The 19,130-nt window shown below is 36.3% G+C and overlaps 2 protein-coding genes across 3 annotated transcripts; one reads left to right on the forward strand and one right to left on the reverse strand.

The window, feature by feature from the left end:
- Window positions 1-1,717: 1,717 nt before the first annotated feature.
- Window positions 1,718-7,046, forward strand: LOC139959530 (hydroxyacylglutathione hydrolase, mitochondrial-like). Its single transcript, XM_071957234.1, has 9 exons — window positions 1,718-1,878; window positions 2,429-2,622; window positions 3,351-3,415; window positions 3,731-3,848; window positions 4,145-4,250; window positions 4,478-4,581; window positions 5,034-5,135; window positions 5,441-5,520; window positions 6,103-7,046. Exons 1-9 carry the CDS (start codon window positions 1,845-1,847, stop codon window positions 6,197-6,199), a joined length of 900 nt encoding a protein of 299 aa, XP_071813335.1. The 5' UTR covers window positions 1,718-1,844; the 3' UTR covers window positions 6,200-7,046.
- Window positions 7,047-7,078: 32 nt separating this feature from the next.
- On the reverse strand, window positions 7,079-18,485 carry LOC139959529 (uncharacterized). 2 transcript variants are annotated; one of them, XM_071957232.1, is made up of 7 exons: window positions 18,303-18,485; window positions 17,365-17,435; window positions 16,491-16,560; window positions 15,128-15,326; window positions 13,771-13,943; window positions 12,637-12,684; window positions 7,079-8,014 (listed from the first exon to the last, which is right to left on the reverse strand). In XM_071957232.1, the coding sequence occupies exons 1-7, from the start codon at window positions 18,423-18,425 to the stop codon at window positions 7,715-7,717; spliced, it is 984 nt and encodes a 327-aa protein (XP_071813333.1). In that variant the 5' UTR covers window positions 18,426-18,485; the 3' UTR covers window positions 7,079-7,714. The 2 variants fall into 2 exon arrangements, with proteins under 2 accessions (XP_071813333.1, XP_071813334.1); XM_071957233.1 differs by lacking the exon at window positions 12,637-12,684 and having other exon boundaries at window positions 18,303-18,483.
- Window positions 18,486-19,130: the final 645 nt, after the last annotated feature.

Raw genomic sequence — 19,130 nt, forward strand, 5'->3', positions numbered from 1 at the left:
TCTTTTCTGCTTTCGAGGTTGTATCAGAAGAAGGAAGTGTTTGATGTTTGGTTACACACTAAACAGGATACAGTGGTCTCTGACTGTGATTTCTCCCCCACCCCCCTCCCCTTCCTCTAATCTAAAAGAAAAGAAGAAGAAAGAACAAGAACTAGGGTGTTTTCTCAGCTTACACAATAGGGAAGGCAGTGCAGTTTTGGATTTGGACTCGTGTTCCTATCTCCACCATGCCCTGTAACGAAATGGTTATATGGGGATCATCACTAAAGGGATGGTAAGGTTAATCGGTGGAGAATGTGAGGTGCTGAGGTCACTAATTTCAAATTTTGTTTATCAATTCCCACTCATTGTACCATTGTGGATTTATTCACAGCGTCTACTCAAAAGTATTAAAATGTGGCCAAGTTTCTGTTTCAAGTATTTATACTCAACCTTTGTTCTTATGGGATGTATTTGCAAATCTGCAAGTTTTCAGTAAATTGTCGCATTAAATTGGTAACCCTTGTAAACCAAAGCAAATTGATAGCAACAGCTCACATTGTATTGGTTGAAATCAATTGCATGTCATCATATTGGGAGTTAGTTATCTTGCGAAAGTATAAATATTTAACCTGTATAAATGGCTGTAAAAACCCTTAAAAAAAGGGAAACATAATTTTATTTTTAATTAACGCATGTTTGTAATTTTCATCTTTCAGTAGTTATGTGTAGAATTAAGTATTGGTTATTAACTGAATATCAATGACCTGTTACTTAAAAAAAGTCATCCATGTTTCGCTACCTCCATACGTATACATTTAACAGGGTGATAAAAAAACAAAACAAGTTTAACAGAAATTTATTGTAGTCAAGATGAAAATGGGTTTCCATTTGTCCAGGGAAGTAAAATAAATTTCCTTATTCCCTCCCGTCTCCTCTCCTTCTTTCACACCCTTTCCCTCCCCCTCATCAAAAACACTAGGCAAATGGAGAGGTCTGCTGGCCGGACAGGGTGGAAAGCGAGGATAATAGAGGCTATAATATTCCAAGCATTGATCTTAACCATTTGACATTATTGAAATTCATACTGAATACCCCCCATGAAACCCCCACCCCAGCAAATCACTCGAATAAGGAAGTTTTGATCATTAAGGTCCTGCAGTTGATAGTACTTTCTGGACCTGGGGCTAGTCATAACTGCTAACGTGAAAATTGGCTTGCTCAACGGGAATTTCCCTATAGCCTTCAAATGACGTCACTATTACCCAGGGTCGCTGCCCACACAAATTTGTTTGTATATATTTCTGTGTCGTTGCCCAACTGCAACTTAAGGTGCCATAGTCCTATTAGAGTTTATATCCATCCGCCTCAGAAAAAGTGCCAAAAAGCAGCAGGAGAACACCTTTTTTGACCTGTTATCAATCAGGATCGTTTTTTTTTTGTGGCTTGCATGTTGAAGAGCATGAATGGAAAGTACATGTGGTGCAAAAATTGTATCAATTGAGGCAATTTTAGAAATCTTTAGGCCTCACAGGAGCAGCGTACGAAAATTGTTTACTACTGAGTGAAGAGGTTTGTTTACAAATGACGAAGACTTCAGGCTCTGATAGCAAAAAAATCTGTATGGTCACGATACGGAAAATTGGTGGTGCCATGAAAGGTCTTTATCGACCACATTACTTTTGTGATTTAGTGTGTAAGTCAATGGGACTTTTAATGAGCGTATGCTACCTCAATGTGTAGAGTTTGTGTTCGAAGTTACCAGTTCTCTACCACAGGTGCACTTTGGACAACAGTTCGCGTTCACCTGTACTGTATGATCTGAAGTGAAAATTGGAACAACTTGTGACTTTGACAGTACTGTGATGTTGAATGTGTGCGCTCGTGCCACTTTACTTGGTACCTATCTTCCCTGCTTGTTACTGTTCCGTTTCTTGCACTGGGACGAAAGTCTAGGCAATTTCTAGGATATAACCTATACAGTAATACGTATAGGATTGTCATGAATTAGTAACAGTTATATGCAAAGGCTAGGATAGGCCTAGTAAATTGTATGGTGTTTTGTTTTGTATTGCAATAGACCTTACGCAATGCCAGTGTTTGCGGCTTAGGCATCACCTTGCCCAGCTGATACCAGTTCAACTGAAGTACGCCTCGCTAGTGCGAATTAGAAGGTCTTGGCCTATGTTAAAACTTTTTCCATCCATAGGCCTAATATGTAGGCTAAGCAGTGTAGTCTGTATAGTAGTTGTCTCTTTGCCTGGACTATAAATAAACAATATCAAGTTAAACATTGTAAAAATTTGTACCTTGTTTCTCAATAAGGCAGTCCCCGTATAGCTTGAATGAATATCACAGGATTGACAGGATCATGAGTTAATTTTGATGGTAATATCTTTGCCTTTTTTTGTTTATCATTTTAATCCTTTCTTTATTTGTATTTTGGCAGTTAAATCTCTCCAAAAAGTTGGCTTACCTCTCACCTGGTCAGCTCATAGAAATTGCCATTCTTCAACTTTGTTCATCAATCAACCAGACATGAAGATAACGATTCTCTCAGCTTTGGAGGATAACTACATGTACCTCATTACTGATGAGAAAACAAAAGAAGCAGCCATCGTGGATCCAGTTAACCCAGATAAGGTCACATCATCTTTCAAGTACACTCAACTGTCCACTCAACTGTCCACAAAATATCTAACAATGTCCATTCATACTCTCTATTCAGCCATTTTGATCAGGAACCTCATATCATGGAACAGCCAGCCATTCGAAGAAAAGACTGGTGGCTGATGTTTATTGCTTAGTAAAATTGCTGGAATTCTTCTGAATCTTTTGGCAAAACCACATCTTCGTAGCAATATAGTGAAGATGTAACAACTTTTGTGAAATTTTGTAAATGCATCTGGCAACAACAGAATGGATGGTATCATTGTAGTACTTCAGTGGAAAATGTCTTTTCTAATTATTTATTACCAGAGGAAAAGAATATTTCCACAAAAAAACAAAAAAATACATTTGATGAGATTCTAAGTACAACTTGAACAGCAAAGTAAACATTCCAAATGTGTCAGGTTTCAAGAATAAATTAACAAAGAATATTAAAATTTAAATTTTTATCTCCAGAATTTACTTCTGCAAAAAATTACAGTTGTTTGTCAATCAAAAGTGGTGCATATTCTATTCCTCGAAATATTTTAGGTAATTTAAAAGTCTGTTTTGTATAAAAAATCTTATTTTGCGTAAATAATTGCAGTAATATAGCTGTCCAGGTAGTTATCTATTGTCACTGAGGAAGTGGTGTGCAAGTATATAGGATGTTATCAGAACATAATTTGTTTAAGTTTTATCTATGGAATTATTCCTTCTAGGTTGTGGAAGCAGTATCCAAAGAAGGAGTCAATTTGAAATCTGTCATTACAACTCATCATCACTGGTATGTTCAATTTAATTTGCTTTCTCAAATATGTCACTGTATTAGTTCATGGGTTGTCAGGGATAGAGAATTGTTTACATTTTGCACAAACATCTTTCACTTTGTTAAATTTTGTTCAACGTGAGATGTGCAGAACATATTTCATAGACTTGGTACATATGTATGGGGAATCAAACATATTTTATTATCTGGTTGTAAATTTTCCATGGGCATAAGTTCTTTTTATTTGTGACAGGCAACAAGTTGATGTTAAATTTCATATATGAAGCTCAAGATTTAAGGGGGGAAAAAAAATCAAATTTGTTTTTTTGGCAGGGATCATGCTGGAGGTAATGAAGAATTAGTGAAAAAGGTCAAAGGTCTTTCCGTGTACGGAGGTGACGACAGAATTGGAGCCTTGACAAACAAAGTCAAGCAGGACGACGAGTTTAAGGTAAGAGGAGACAGTACTAGACAGTGTTGACGTGTTGACAGTGTTGACGTGTTGACAGTGTTGACCATACTTAAATTTAGTGTTGTGTTTGAAATATAGTGAGATAACCCTGCATATATATCCCCAAGATCAGCATAGGCTATCAGTAGTGTTCAGGGATCTTTTTAATTGCCTCCAAACTTCAGCATTCCCAATAAACACTGCTGAAAACTTACCGACCAGTAGCATCCTAAATTGTTACATGACAAGTCCTCTCTAACACAGGAACTGATCTTAATTTTGTTTATCATTTACAGATTGGGAGTTTGAACGTCCGTTGTTTGTTTACACCCTGCCATACATCGGGTCACATCTGTTACTTTGTGACTGGTGAGAGTGGTGAAGAACCTTCTGTATTCACTGGTAAGAGGTCTAATCATGAATGTCTCATACACACGGTCTCCACCGTCATGAAAAACATGGAAAGGTCACTGTCGAGGACTTAAACCAGTAACCTACTGTTTAACAAGTCCACTGCATTTCTGTTCTTTTTTGGAGTGGTATAGAGTTTTCTGAGATTGGGTGATCTGGTGATAACACTTGTATAGTCTGTTTACTTCCATTTCGTTTGTGATCTTACATTTCCACAGGTGATACACTGTTCTTATCTGGTTGTGGTAAATTCTTTGAAGGCACCCCAGAACAGATGCACAGTGCTCTGATAGAGAAGCTAGGAAGCCTTCCTGAAGATACAGTGAGTTTATGGTATTATTACCAGCTTGTATGACCAGGGGGTGGATATGAGTGAGGTCTATTTTTTTGGGGGGGGGAGGGTGGTTGGTCAGGTGGAGTGGTTGGAAAATACAGTTGTCTGATGTCAAGTCTTCAAGTAGTTTATGATTTTTCATGTTTATAATCATTTGTTTGTTATAAAGGCAAACACAGTACAATATAGCATTGGACTAACACTTCTATGCAATTAAGATGGTAACCATACAAACATAGTGCAATAGGGTTTTATGCACACAAGATTTCCATAATCCCATATCTTAGACTAAGCTTAAATGGTGCATATTATGCACATAATCTTGCTTTCATTAGCTACATAGCCAAATGGAAGCAACTAGACTTAAGTATAAGTAAGTATATTAAAATTCATGACATTCCAGCATAACTCCTTTTGCTCCCTTTTTTAATCTTTCACAGAAAGTTTACTGTGGACATGAATACACTGTTAATAACTTGAAATATGCACTTTATGTAGAGCCAAAAAACCCTGATATACAGCAGAGAATGAAATGGGCACAGGTAGGTAAACTGATTATTGTCTTGTAACAATTTGGAATGTTATCTCATGCCACGATACCTCTTCAAGTCTCTTAGACAAACCCTGGAGAGTTCACCCATAATTCAATGCATCCTGAGATGGTTTACTCTGTTCTACTTAAGCTCTAATATAAAGAATAGTGAAGTTACTAGCTCGGTTTAAAATCAATTGTTAGACCATGCGGTGTTTTTAGATTTTGAACTTTCACTTGTTATTGGTCATATGCTACACTTTATTCATTAATATTTTAGTGGCTTTCTATAGATTTTCCTTTTTTTCTTATCAGGATTTAAGAGCTAAAAGTGTGCCAACTGTGCCTGGAACAATTGGAGAGGAGAAGAAATATAACCCATTCATGAGGGTCAGGTACGATTGTAGCTTATAACATTTTCATTGCATCAATTCTCAATGTAAGTTGCTGACATAAGTGCTTATATATGCTGTTGTACGTAAGGTACTCATTTATGCTATTGTAAGGCTGTTGTATGTAAGGTACTTATGTATGCTATTGTACAACTATAGCATGTAAGTTCTTATGTATGCCATTGTAGGGCTATTGCACACAAGGTACTTATGTATGCTATTGTAGGGCTGTTGTAAGGTACTTATGTATGCTATTGTACAGCAATAGCATGTAAGTGCTTATGTATGCTATTGATGGACTATTGCACGTAAAGGTGCTTATGTATGCTATGGTAGGGCTATTGTACGTAAGGCACTTTTGTATGCTATTGTAGAATTGTCAATTAATAGCAAAATGAGCTCCCCTCAATTTGATTTCGGGTGATATAGTATCTTAGAGCCTCCCCCCTACAATACAAAAATGTTGAAAAATATTGAACTGCAGGTATTGAAATGATGTTAGCTTTTATTTAAAAACTTTCAAAATAATTTGTTTCTGTGAACTGTTCCAGCTAAGTTAATGATTTGTATTTTAATTTTTTATAGTGTGGATGCTGTGAAACAACACACAAAAAAGACCGACCCAGTAGATGTTATGGGAGCTCTACGGAAGGACAAGGACTCCTTCAGACCTAAATTTTAGAGACTCACAGACTGATATTACTGCCTACCTAGCAGATTCCATTTCCCAAGCAGATTGTGGTGGTCGAAAGATTCCTTTTGAGAGATTTATTCTCATCTTGTAATTTGTACCCATGTCACAAAACTCAAAGGATGACAAGCCTTTACCACTATGTAGGACAAGAAACAATGTGAAGCTCTTGACATGCGGCATCCATATTTCAGGATATCATTCAATGATTACAACTTTTCTAGCAGTTTTGAAATTATCATGAAATGGTGAGAATGCTAAGTTTCTGCTAAGGTTGGGTTACTGGTATACTTCTTTGGTTTGTATATATTCTTTTAGCCTGTTGTAACCATGTGTTAAAGTCACACCAAATTCTGGTACTTTTTCCACAGAAGATAATTTGATATTATATGATTATATTTGATTTTAAAGGGTGTATGCAATCTGTAAATCAATATTTTAATTGAATTTTTTTTTTGAGAGGTCAATCATGATAGTTTTAGAAAGGTATGGTTTTGGACTGAAAATAAAATAAAATTAAGAATTAGAAACAATTAAATAATGTCAAAAGATCAGAGGGTCCCTGGGAAGAATGGAATCCTGGCCAATAATACATACAGTTTATCATAAGTTACAGTATGAAATATATGCTCATTATGGAAGCATGTATTGGCTGTACAACTTCAAGTATTCATACAAATGTACTTGCTCAGATTTAAAGAGATTTTAAGAAATAAATAAAATGAGTAATTTATTCAGTTTATAGGAACTGAACAATAATTTTATGCCAATGTTGATGGTGTCTTCCATTTAATAAAAAAAATGTAAGCAAATACATCTACACGATAAAACAAATTAACATAGTTTTTTTATTGTGCACTTTTTCATTGTTTGTGTATTTATTCTCATTTTTACTTATAAATTACAAATGTCACATATTACAGTATGCAGTAAACAAAAATAAATAACAAATAATTACAAACACCAAAGTTTAAATCAGAGTTAGTATAATAGTTCTGAGAACTTTCACATTTATCCTAGATAACCCCTAAAATACAATAAAACATTACACAGAAGCATAAACTGATCTGATTTACAGACTGAGGAAATTAAATTTATTTCAACCCGACCCCCTCCATGTGGTACATTTCCCCCACCCCCTCTCCTTTACCTACTATTGCTACTACTGACTTATTTCCTACACTGCTAAATATAGCAATATTAGTAAAACTGAATTTACAGATTGTTTGCTGGTTCTCCCTGGAACAAACCAGGGACTTTGCATAATGCTAATTTCCTTGTACGACAAGATTAAATGCGTTAAGGAACGCAAACCTGGTTACCTTTTTTTATATTTTTAAAGGTAACTAGAAAAGGTTGCCTGATAAAAAAAGTTATGCTACCTCATCTCACCAAAGAACCTTTAAAGGATCAGCCCTGACAGTAGAGCAGATTTCATTGTATTACATTAACATACCAAAGATCAGAAAATTAAGATACCACAATTCACACAATCAACAATCCTTGCTAATCTCCATCGAAAGAGTAGGGATCAACTTCTACCGCTCCTTCAACTTTTGGCTGCTTCAAAAGTGACACGACAGATGGCTTTGAAGCGGGCAGTGTCACGGGATCCTTGAGAAACTTCTTTGTCACGTCTGACGGAGGACCTGTGCCATTAACAATGGTAGTTTTCACCATTGCTCCAACATTAGGGATGTTAGCCTTTGATACGGACTTGGCACTCCCGATCATGAGGTCCTTGGAATACTGTCGCACCTCTTCCACGTACTTTGCCTTCTCTTTTTCATAAGCCACGTAATATCTCTGTGGATGGATATCAATATTAGCAAATGAATGTCACGAAAGTTATGTGCATATACAATGCTAACTACAACAGGAGGGGACCTGACAGCCTATCATTCTTTACGTATACTCAAAGACAAAGGGAAATTGAACGTGGAATGAAAACATATATTCAAAGCAAAATAATGAGCAAAACACTGATCAAATTCTCCTCCACACTGATATAAATTACAATTGTTAAGACTACCTGTTCTTAAAGTTAACATTTTCATGTTAAAAGAAATCAAGAAAATCTCAACTTTTTGGATTATTTGGTTACCTTAGAAATGCACATGCTCTAATAGGTTTTGCATGAACTTGATAATTGTGATAACAATTTACTGCTTTGCAATCAAACTAATAGGAGATAACTTACACCATTAATGATTCACTTATCATCATTTCTTTGTGTGAATTAAAAAAAAAAATCCAATTGTCCATCTGAGTTTGATCCAAAGACAACCATTTCAAATTCATTAGCAAAACCGTGCTAAGTATCGAGAAACTACTAAACAGTTCAAACTCTACAAGCTCTTTGAAATACAGCTACCATTTTAGTGAAAATCATAAAAGTGACCAAGAACCATTGTGTATTAAAGAGGTACATATGTAGCCCCAGAGATTCTGTACCACCCAAAGCCTGCACCTGCAGTCACAAGTCTCTGAAGTCGTCAATTCAGTAACATCCTTGAAAAATGCAAGTGCCTTAGAATTAGTCTCAGTACTTGCTAAAAGTCAGTGCAGCTATTAGTTTCCTAATTCTAAATAAAAATGCAAAGTCAGCAAAAAGGACTTGATCAAGTCATATAAAGCAATAGTTTATTCGGGCCCGGGGGCTTAGCGGTTAGGTCCAATTCATGACTCAGTAATACTCAGCATTCATGGTTCATATAATTCACACAGTAATTCTCACAAAAAACAAGATACTTGAGGAATAAATCCTCTCTGTTGAATCCCTAGGTAAAAGATGATTGGTGTGTTTAGAAGAATCGATAACGTTGTATACTTTTTTTTTCCTTTTGATATCACATGACCAGATCTGGAACATTGCCATGGAATATCTGCATATATTTGGAATCAAGAATAGGCTAATAAAGCAGGCTATTTGGTGAAACACCAACACTGTGTTGTCTATGGTTGCAAAAGAATCATAATGTGGAATAATGCCTGGTTGCTATGGTAAATTGCCTCAGAGCCTTCAAGTCATCTGTCGCCCCCCCTCTCCTCCCCCCCCCCCTTATAAAAAAGTAAAGAAACATAAGTCAACTTAATGAGCTATTCAGAATGATTACAAATTTGCTATTCAATTGCACATTCCAGATATTTTAACTGTGAACTTTCAGACTTCATTTTAAGCCTTAACATTTATCTCATTTTTAGAAAGAATACTTGCATATTAAATGACGATACAGGAGCTTATTAATATATAATTATAACAAACATGGTTGACAGTTCCCTAAATCAAAGTGCAGCTTGTTGTGTTTTATGACTGTTATTATACAATTCTGTTTCACTTCCAATAATATAGTCATTCAGCTAATCTAACGTCCAGGGTAAAGTCCTTTCAATAGCATTCTTCCCTACGAACAATGGTGCAATAAACGCAGCTGGTAATTGACAGCGTAGAATAAATAAATAAATAAAGTAATATCAGCTTTTGATACCTTGGCGACAAGCCAACAAACATACATTTGACTGCTAATTATATTCGGTAGGCAACCTGAAGACTAAAGTTACAACACGACCAGCTACTTAAATTAAAAGAAGTAAAGCACTTGTACATGCAGGAGGAGGGCAGAGCTACAATGGTTAGTGTTAATCAAAAAGGGTTGTTGACATTAATTTACAAAACAGAAGAGCAAGTTTGTTTACAGAACAATTGTTAGTGGTAATGATTGTTTTATTTTTCATGTTCTTGTGAGACAAATTTGGATATCAATTTGCTGAGAGCTATAAAATACATCACTGGAGGTCAAACACTTCAAACGACATGCAGCAGGGATAATATACAGTAACACTCTAAACATAATGATGGTTAAGTGCACGCGCTAGGAGTTTGTGACGGGCAAAATATTAGCAGCGCCAAGGAGCAGTGGGAAGGGGAAGCGCGAAACAGGCAGAGGAGGGTTGAAAAGGAATGATCAAAAAACGTTACTTTGACATATACAGTAATTTCATGCCACAAACTCAAGGACAATCTTATTCTTTCCTTTTGAGACTTTCCCGTCCCGTCCATCCCTGCCCTCCAAACACACACAAACACACAGTAACGTACTAATATAACGTTGGGAGTGGCTTTGGCTCTTCTTGTTCCAGACTCGAGTTGCAATTCATGTCTTAGAACAAGATTTAAAAAGAAATAGATGATTCCAATCGGGCTTCACTTAGCATCAAGAAAGACACTGGATGACAGATATATCGTATACTGTACATATATCTGCATGGTCAAACACACTATGCCAACACAATCTGTGTATTATTATGCTAGAAAACGTTCCATCAAAGGTGAAGAATCAAATGTGCAGAACCTCAATATTTGAAAGGGTTTATTTTTTTTGTCATAAAATATGACAACTCCCTTATTATTTCCCAAGAGAGTCCTGATCTTCATAGAGATTATTTTGCACCCTTCTGTCTGACAATCAGGTAACTGTACTGTGCACACTACACTGGGAGTCAAACAATGGCTATGTACTATATTTTACCCAAGCTTAAAGCAGCAATTTGCGTTTGCTCGCCGTTTTCTACTTTTTTGACATGTCCATCGAGTTTTTTATATATATCAATCACAAAACAGCAAACTAAGATATTAGCCAAGTTTTTCCCTGCCAACAACGTTAATCATAGAAAAGGATGCAAAATGCTGCTTTAAAGCACAGAGATTCCTGATATTTATAGAGATTATCTTGCACCCTTCTCAAACATAAAGAGCTGTCTGACAATCAGGTTACTGTACTGCACACTACACTGGGAGCCAAGCAATGGCTACGTACCGTATGTTGATTATTCAAGGTTAAAACACTGAGTGATTTTCTTTTGGATGATACCTACAATATCCTTAAACATAACATACTAAGATATCTTTTTGTTATTGACAGACTGTGGGGTACCATTGAGGCACCCTTACGTCATTGATAGGCTATGGGGTACCATTGAGGCACCCTTACGTCGCCATTTTAAGGTTGAGCCTGACTAACCATAAGTCACCATGCCCCAAGGGTCATATATTTGAATTAAAGGTGCAATATATTCTACAAATCACTGACTAATTAACAAATCCTTTTGCTTTTGACAGAACGCGGAGGTGCCGGTGAGGAAGCCCTACCTCACCACTTGACTAGAGAATGACTAACCATGAAGCATAATGCCAGAGGATGACATATATTGTATTAGAAACTACATATTTGTACAAATCACTAACCAAGATATCCTCATGTTGTTTTTAACTAACTGACTGTTTGGGTGCCACACACTGTTTTGCAATACCTGCCTTATGCAGCACCAGGAAAATTAGGGATTGTGATCAGCAAACAAATATCGAGTGAGCAGATTATGTTTACTTTTCAGCAACTGTTAGTTTGTGAGGGATTGGCAAGAAATCTTTGAGGTGTCTTCAAGTTGTCAATGATTTTACTCAAAACACATGTGGCTTAAAGGTCATCGGTACCCCCCCTCCCCCACACCCCCAAAATGTTAGATAGTCTAATGAGTCACACATTCAGTCACACAATGCTCAAATTTAATTTGCATTTGATTAAAATACTCTAGAAGAATCTTCCCTCACTGTGATGTCAAATAATTAACATTCCCTGAATGTCTAGGAAAAGCTGAGAGACAGTATCAAAAGAAAATTAAAGCAGTAAATATGCTTGCTTGGTTTGCACTGGGCTATTGTAAAAAATGAATATTAATGAGCTGTCACTATGATAATAGGAAAACATAGAAAATAGGGAAGGAAATTCTCTAGTGCAGTACTACACGACAAATGCAATGTCGTTCTGTAGTGACTAGCGTAAGTTACGTTTAATTAATAATACTGCTAGATTGTTGGCTGACATCGGCAATAATACAACTTTGTATTCAGTCATAGAACTGTGGACTCATAATTACAATATCTGATAGACGTCAGTATCCTTCAAAGGCACATCCTGTTTGGATTGCAGCAATAGAGTCAAACGACTTGACTTCAACTCAGCATCCGCATTTCAAAATTCTTTACGACCAGGAGCTTTCTAGGTAAACTTTTGTGCTTTGAAATGTACATAGCTTCAAAAGAATTCGCATTAACTCTACATCTACAGTTTGTGGATTATAGACGAGGGAAGAGCTTTTGTAAATTATTTGTGATAAATGCTATCAGTGGTAGGGTTAGGCAGGATTTAATACAAAACACTCAAGCCAAATATAGCTTAAGGGTGGGGGTAAGGATGTGGGGGGGTGGGGGAGGGAGGGAGCTGCAGTACAAAGCATGCAGAGTAATCCACTCACTGAGGACAGAAGGGCAGATAGTGAATGATCTTATTTGTATTTGGACACACAGAGCACATCCTCAACGGTAATGCTGCGATAGGAAAAAAAACAAGCATACAACGAAACTAATATACCTCGTCGGAGAGGGGAATGGAAGAAGAAGAAGAAGGCTTGTCATCCTCCTAAAGAAATAGGGAAAGATCTCATAACGTTGTCAGCAGTCAAGTATTATTACAACAAATATATAGTTCAAAAAAAATACACATAAGAAGAAGAGAAAAAAACTAATGACATCTCTTCCACCAAAACTATAGTGTTTCTATTTTGTGAGGCAACGTTTAGTTTTAAGAATGTTTTTCAGTCTCATGATTTTCTGAAAAATACTATCTTTCTCTACACAAACTCTGCTAGACATCGTTATGTTTTGAGTGGCAAATTCTGATCATGGTGCATGCGTACAGAAGCATTTTGCTATGCGGTACTGGAAAGTTATTCCGTTGGCATTTAAAGTTAAACTAAATAAGATGTTTTCAAAATGGTTGAAACAGACTGACTTTGAAAAGTCATAAAGTCTTTCATTTATGATTGAATGGTGTTAACTTGACATCTGGAGGTGATTGGCTATTTTTTAGAAATATGAATATATTGAAACAGGTCTTTCAAAATGTTGGATCAAAGATTGGTAGATGTACTTATGATATCCAGAAATTAATCAATGTGTTCTATGTGTTCCAACAAATAAAGATACCTGCATTGCTAGGAACATTATATATAGATTGATTACCTCACCTGCACCCCTCCCCAATCCCCTTTCCCCATCAGAGATTACATTTATTTTCATTTTACAAAACTATCGTTCTCACAATGTGAAAATATCATGTTCACACATTAACAAATTAGAAAGTGAATAAACTGGAGCTGCATTGCTAGAATCATTGAATTTCACAACAGCCCCTCTCAGCAAGGTTACTTTTTATTTTGAAAAACAATTCTATTATTACAATGTGTAAACAACATGTGCACACATTGACAAATATGTTCTCTGATTGGTTCAAGTATAATGAATCATGAATTTCCTAGATTATGTTTTTGCTTGGACCACTTTGGGTGATCACTTTTGTCACTCATTGCGTGCGATAGACTACATAGTGTCATTCTGAGCAAGACTCACGTTGCATGAATACATTGACAAACATAAATAGATATAATGCTACACCATAAACATCAAAGAACATCATCTCACTAAAAATAAATTTGAGAAGCAGCACCTTTTTATCCTTTTCTTCTAGGTCATTCCATTCCTTAGCCAGCTGTTTGGTGAGGTCGGCATGACTCATCTCAGCCCTGGGTTTATCTGCATTATTAGCCAGCGAAGCTGATAATCTCTTCTCCTGGCAATACATGAGGAAGGCGTTGGCTGGCTTCTTTGGGGCGTTAGGATCTGTCACAATGGAAGAGTCATTTCGGTTCAGTAGTTTATAGCCAAATGTTGGTGAAATAATGGTAACCAGATTAGAAATAAGTAACAATGTTAATCCACTGAGAAGAGGATTATATCCTAATTCTTCTTTGACTCTTTCCTACTATGGTTAAAATGTAAAGCACCAACTCCTTCAAACTAAAACTATATTTAAATTTTAAGTAAAATGTTTGAATTTTTTTGACGATAACAGTAAAAAAGTATGATAGTACACAGAGTAGTTAGTGCTGAAAAAAAAGGAAATGCAGCACCTTAGTTAGCCAAATGTTGGTGAAGTAATGGTAATCAGATGAGAATAAGCAACAATTTTAATCCTAAAAAAGAATTATAGCACACAGAGGAATAAGTGCTCAAGAACTTCAAATACAGCACCCTACTACTGTATACAACACACAATGCAGGAGATAATTTACCCGGTATCGCAAAATGTTATGCAAACTTGGGCAAACTGCTATAAAAGTGCAAAGATGTATATAGCAGTTTGTGCACACAGTAGCCATACTATTTTATGTGGGACAAAGGTTAGAGCCTTCAGACTACCATGTGCACAAAATTTGAATAAGGGGTTAATCAACGGTCTAGCGTGCGTTACTCACAGGATTAATGCACGATCGGGGGATAATGCAAGCGATGCACGAGGGCGGAGCCCGAGTGCATCCAGCGATAGCATTAACACCCGTTCATTCATACACTACCATTTGTGTGGGGAAAAAATCATAAAACAAAACATTTTTGGTTACATATAACCAAAGATTTATTAAAGTGATGCCCCGTAATTTTACCGTGCGTTACTCACAGGATTAACCACGGTCAGCTGACCTGAATGGACCAATAGGATTTAGGAATCTTTACTAAGTATGAATGAACACTAACTTATTCACTGCAATGCATTGTACAGTCTACTGTACTACCAAATTAGCAAACTGCTCTACAATATTGGAAACTGGACTATCTAAATTATAATTATTAATGATGCATCGTACTACCTACTGTACTACAATATTAACAAACTGCTCTACAATATTGGAAACTGGACTATGTAAATTCTTGTCATACCAGGATTATCTCCTGTCCAGATGTGTCTGAACCATCCAGACAGACTTCACTGTAAATTAAATTTGACAGAAGCTAGAATATCAACAAACCTTTCTCTTTCTCTATCCTGACCCCATCTTTTCTCCTTTTCCTGGACACTGGAGTAGAAGTTGGCTCGCGAGATACAGGTTTGTTCACCTTGGGTTTGGTGACGACAGGAAATCCTGTCCTTGGGTCGATTATCGGTTTGATGTTTGTTCTATGACCTGCTGGGTCAGCAAACCCAAGCAGATACATGAACGGCCCATCCTGAGAAAAGAGTGTAGAAGAACAGTTAAATGAAAAGAAAAGATAATGTATGTAATTAATAATAGAGCAACTATAACATATGTGTGAATATGGATGATAATACACACGTCTTTAAATTTACAACTTTAAAGAAAGAAAGTCATTTATTCTAGTACTTGGATGGTTATTAAGAGCAATTTGTCAGCTCCTACAACTCCTGTCCTTTTTGTGCCTTATTTCGTTTTCAAGCAAACTTTTTGCCACTTTTTGCCAAGGACGGTCACTAAAGGCAAGGGTGATATCAACCGTTATACAAAACCTCTGAAAATGGTTGTACTAATAGAAAAGAAGGATATCAAGTGCTTTTTTCTTAACGTAATACTCAGGCAGTGACAAACCACTCGTCTCAAGAATAGTAAGGTTACAATAGTTATAACTGTTAAGCTGAGCATACCCGCGACCGTATCATTCCGCCATCAGTACTTTCCGCTATAGAAAATGTGCTCTTTCCGCCATACAAAAAGTGCCATTCCGCCATGTGTTATCGCAATGGCGGTAAAGCAATTTTTGTATGGCGGAAAGAGCACATTATTGTGAGTGCACTGTATATGCACTCTAACTAGGTTCGCAAAATTGCTCTTTTAGAACGACAATCAGATCAGATTTTTTAGTAACAATCAGCCTAATTTAATTTGATTTATTCAACCGACTTTTATATATTTGAAGACAGTGTATCGACTCTTATGAACTTACAATTAAACCTATTCTATCAATACATTGAAGACTGTGTATAAATTCCCCAATCTTGTCTTAACTATCTCCCGAACTGTCACATATGAAGACGGTGTACCTATCCTTTCATGCGATTCAAAGAAAGTTTCACCGATACATTCCTGTACACCAGTTTAAAATCCATTCCTTTCCACAATGGCTGAATTGATCGAAACCTATGGCAGAAATGTATGACGGTATGTACCCATGACGTAATGGCCCTAGATTCGTGCATACCTTCAGTAGTTGTATAAAGTCAACTGTTTTGTTCCTGAATAGTTTTCTTACATAAACTATTAAAATGCAACAGTAGGGAAGAAGGTGTGGGGGACATACAGTTCGTATATTTATTGAAACATAATGACGCATTGTTTTTTTCGATTGATCTAGCGATGAAAACCAAGCTGTTCTTACCTCCAGGGGAGTTGTCCTTTCAATTGTTTTGTATGAATCCTTCAACTCATTTAATTTCTTCATCAATCCCCTTATAAAGAAAAACACAAATTTTAAGATCAAAATGCTTTCTTTTCTCATCATTAAACAATATATATATACTGTACATAGGAATTTTGTAAATACTAGCTAAAAAAGTTGGTATTTTGTGAAAAATGTGTTACTCATAATGCCAAGATTGCTCTAAAAAACTATAGTAGTTTTGATACTTTCATGTACAATTAATCTTAAAAGAAAGAAAAAAACTTACCCAAACAATAGAAAATCAAAATTGAAGGCATGATTGGCAATCTTACAAAGCAAAATAGTGGTTAAAATTGCTACTTCAAGAGATCATTCCTATGGTGGGTTCCCTATCACATTAGGAAGGAAATGATTTCAACTGCAGATATTTGGCAACAAAAAAGGCTACACCTTATCTGGAAGTTACAGTCAGTATGTAAAGTTCCTCAAAGACACATCTTCATCTCGATTGTAGTCTCCATGTTTTGAGAGAAACAAGGCTACAGTTACATAGACACGAAAGCTGATATTTATAAGAGATCAGATATCAGGCTGAGAGTTTGATCGACAGTATAACTTATGAATGTTGTCAGTTGCGACAAATTTTATTGAAGTAAATCAGATGGAATGTTGATTGCATATATCCTTTAATATATGTGTGTGACAAGAAATTGTATGCACTGCATTAATGCATATAATACAATCATACGTTTCAACTTAAACAAATTGTGTAAAATTCTCGCATGGCTCTCATTATATGAAGTTATAGAGATATATATGCAAAACTAATAAGAGACAAAAGATCTGTTCTTTGACAAACTTTCTGTGTTACCTCTTCTCTCTGCTTAGTCTGCTTATTGTCTTCCGAACATGGTATATCCTGTTCAAGAGCTTCTTGTTATCCTGTGTAAACAAGAAATTTCAGTCTGACAAAATGGAACAAATTAATTTTTCTTCTATTATACTCCTTTGGTTTATGAGTGCAATGTTTCCAAATTCACCAATAACAGGGAATAATTTATTCACAATCGCAAAATGCTATGCAAATTGGTTAATCTGCTATACAGGTGCATATATGTAAAGCAGTGTCTACACAGGAACCATCGTATTTTACAAGAGAGTAATTCATATACTTCAAAACAACTATACAAAATTTCAACACTAATTTATTCCCGTATAAGTCTTCCTTTCCAGAAATGCCCTTGTCTCAAATATGACAGACACCATCAAGAATTTAAAACTTGCACTGGATCAAGGTACCAAACAAAATGTTGAAGCTCCGAGCACTGTTGATGTCCTAATTTTGGCATTTTGTTATTGTACCATATTAGTTTCAATATGATATTAATGAAATATCAATATTGCAATTGAAAATCTATTTTGCAATGAAATTTTACTGTATTACTATCCATGTTGCTATCCCTGTTGTGGCTTCTTGTAACATTGTTTTTACCAGGATTAGGCTAGGTCAAAGTTTGGCTATTGGCCTGTGATAGTGTATGCTGTCGAACAAGTTTTGATTGATTAATTTCACACAAAAGTAAAAAGACAAAACATGACACAAGGTGTAGGGATAACACTGAAAATCTGTCCAGCAGACTTATTTCCACTGTGGTCCCTGAATAATAGTTAATACTTAGCCAAGGTTAGGCCGTAGCCTAACTATTAGTACTTGTTAGGCCTAGGTTAGGCTAGAACTAACGTTAGGCTATTTAGCCGAGGCTTGTAAGCTATGTACACTATAATTAAAACAGTTTCATCGGTTCTTACACTGTCTACGCCATCGCATTTTCGTTTCAGGGCCAAACACTTTCGACGATTAAGGTCTTGTTCAGGACTTAGTTTACCCCCATTTTTGGGGATATTTTGTGCTAATTCTGAGTGTTCTTCCATATTTTCTTTCAATTAAAACTGAAATAGGCTGACCAGAAGTGTGCACAACTAATTGCCAGCTATTTGTATATTATTGGTATGAAGCTAACAGCCATTCGTGTATACCTAAGTGTAGAGGACGCAGAGCCCAAAACAGTACCATTGTGGGGCTAATATAGACTTTCAGCTATTGTGGTATACTTAGCATTGGTTAACAAATTTGCATAAAATTACAAGAAATATGAAGCTCAGTAACCTAGGATGTAGCCTACTCATACTGGTCGAGATTTCGACTTTCGGCCAAATTTCGATAAGAACTTGAGATGAAAATATGTCGCTACGTGTGCCTGGTACTAAAACGATTTGCCTGAGTTCGGAAATGCTGTAAAGAGCATCAACCGATTAGAAAAGTGTAGTCGAGGGGTAGAATTACATACTCCCGCCCGGCCTGTACAAGTTCATACTGGGCCTATTGTTAACTAACTATTGCGTCAAATTCATGAGAGGGCAGAAAAATCAAACGATCTTTAAAAGATTTTCACTCCTGATTAATGGAAGGAGGTAATAAGAAATATGAGGCATGGTTTGCCATTAACACAGGTCTTCCAACTTTACTTCCTTATAAATTGCAGTGTATGAACAGTACCGCATGTTTCAGTATAATCAGGTGCGTATCCAGGGGGGGGGGCGTTGGGGGCGCGCGCCCCCCGGGTAAGGAAAAGAGGA

The sequence above is a fragment of the Apostichopus japonicus genome, chromosome 19 (assembly GCF_037975245.1).
Source record: "Apostichopus japonicus isolate 1M-3 chromosome 19, ASM3797524v1, whole genome shotgun sequence".
Taxonomy (NCBI): Eukaryota; Metazoa; Echinodermata; class Holothuroidea; order Aspidochirotida; family Stichopodidae; genus Apostichopus; species Apostichopus japonicus.

Bases quoted from the DNA above. Each gene is read 5' to 3' on its own strand.
- LOC139959530 (XM_071957234.1), top strand. From the start codon at position 1,845: ATGTTGAATGTGTGCGCTCGTGCCACTTTACTTG. The intron at 3,416-3,730 runs GTATGTTCAATT...TTTTTTTGGCAG, and splicing joins ATTACAACTCATCATCACTG to GGATCATGCTGGAGGTAATG. The intron at 3,849-4,144 runs GTAAGAGGAGAC...TATCATTTACAG, and splicing joins AGCAGGACGACGAGTTTAAG to ATTGGGAGTTTGAACGTCCG.
- LOC139959529 (XM_071957232.1), bottom strand. From the start codon at position 18,425: ATGGAAGAACACTCAGAATTAGCACAAAATATCCCCAAAAATGGGGGT. The intron at 17,436-18,302 runs GTAAGAACCGAT...TTGTTTACACAG, and splicing joins AATGCGATGGCGTAGACAGT to GATAACAAGAAGCTCTTGAA. The intron at 12,685-13,770 runs GTGCTGCTTCTC...CTATTTCTTTAG, and splicing joins TAGAAGAAAAGGATAAAAAG to GAGGATGACAAGCCTTCTTC.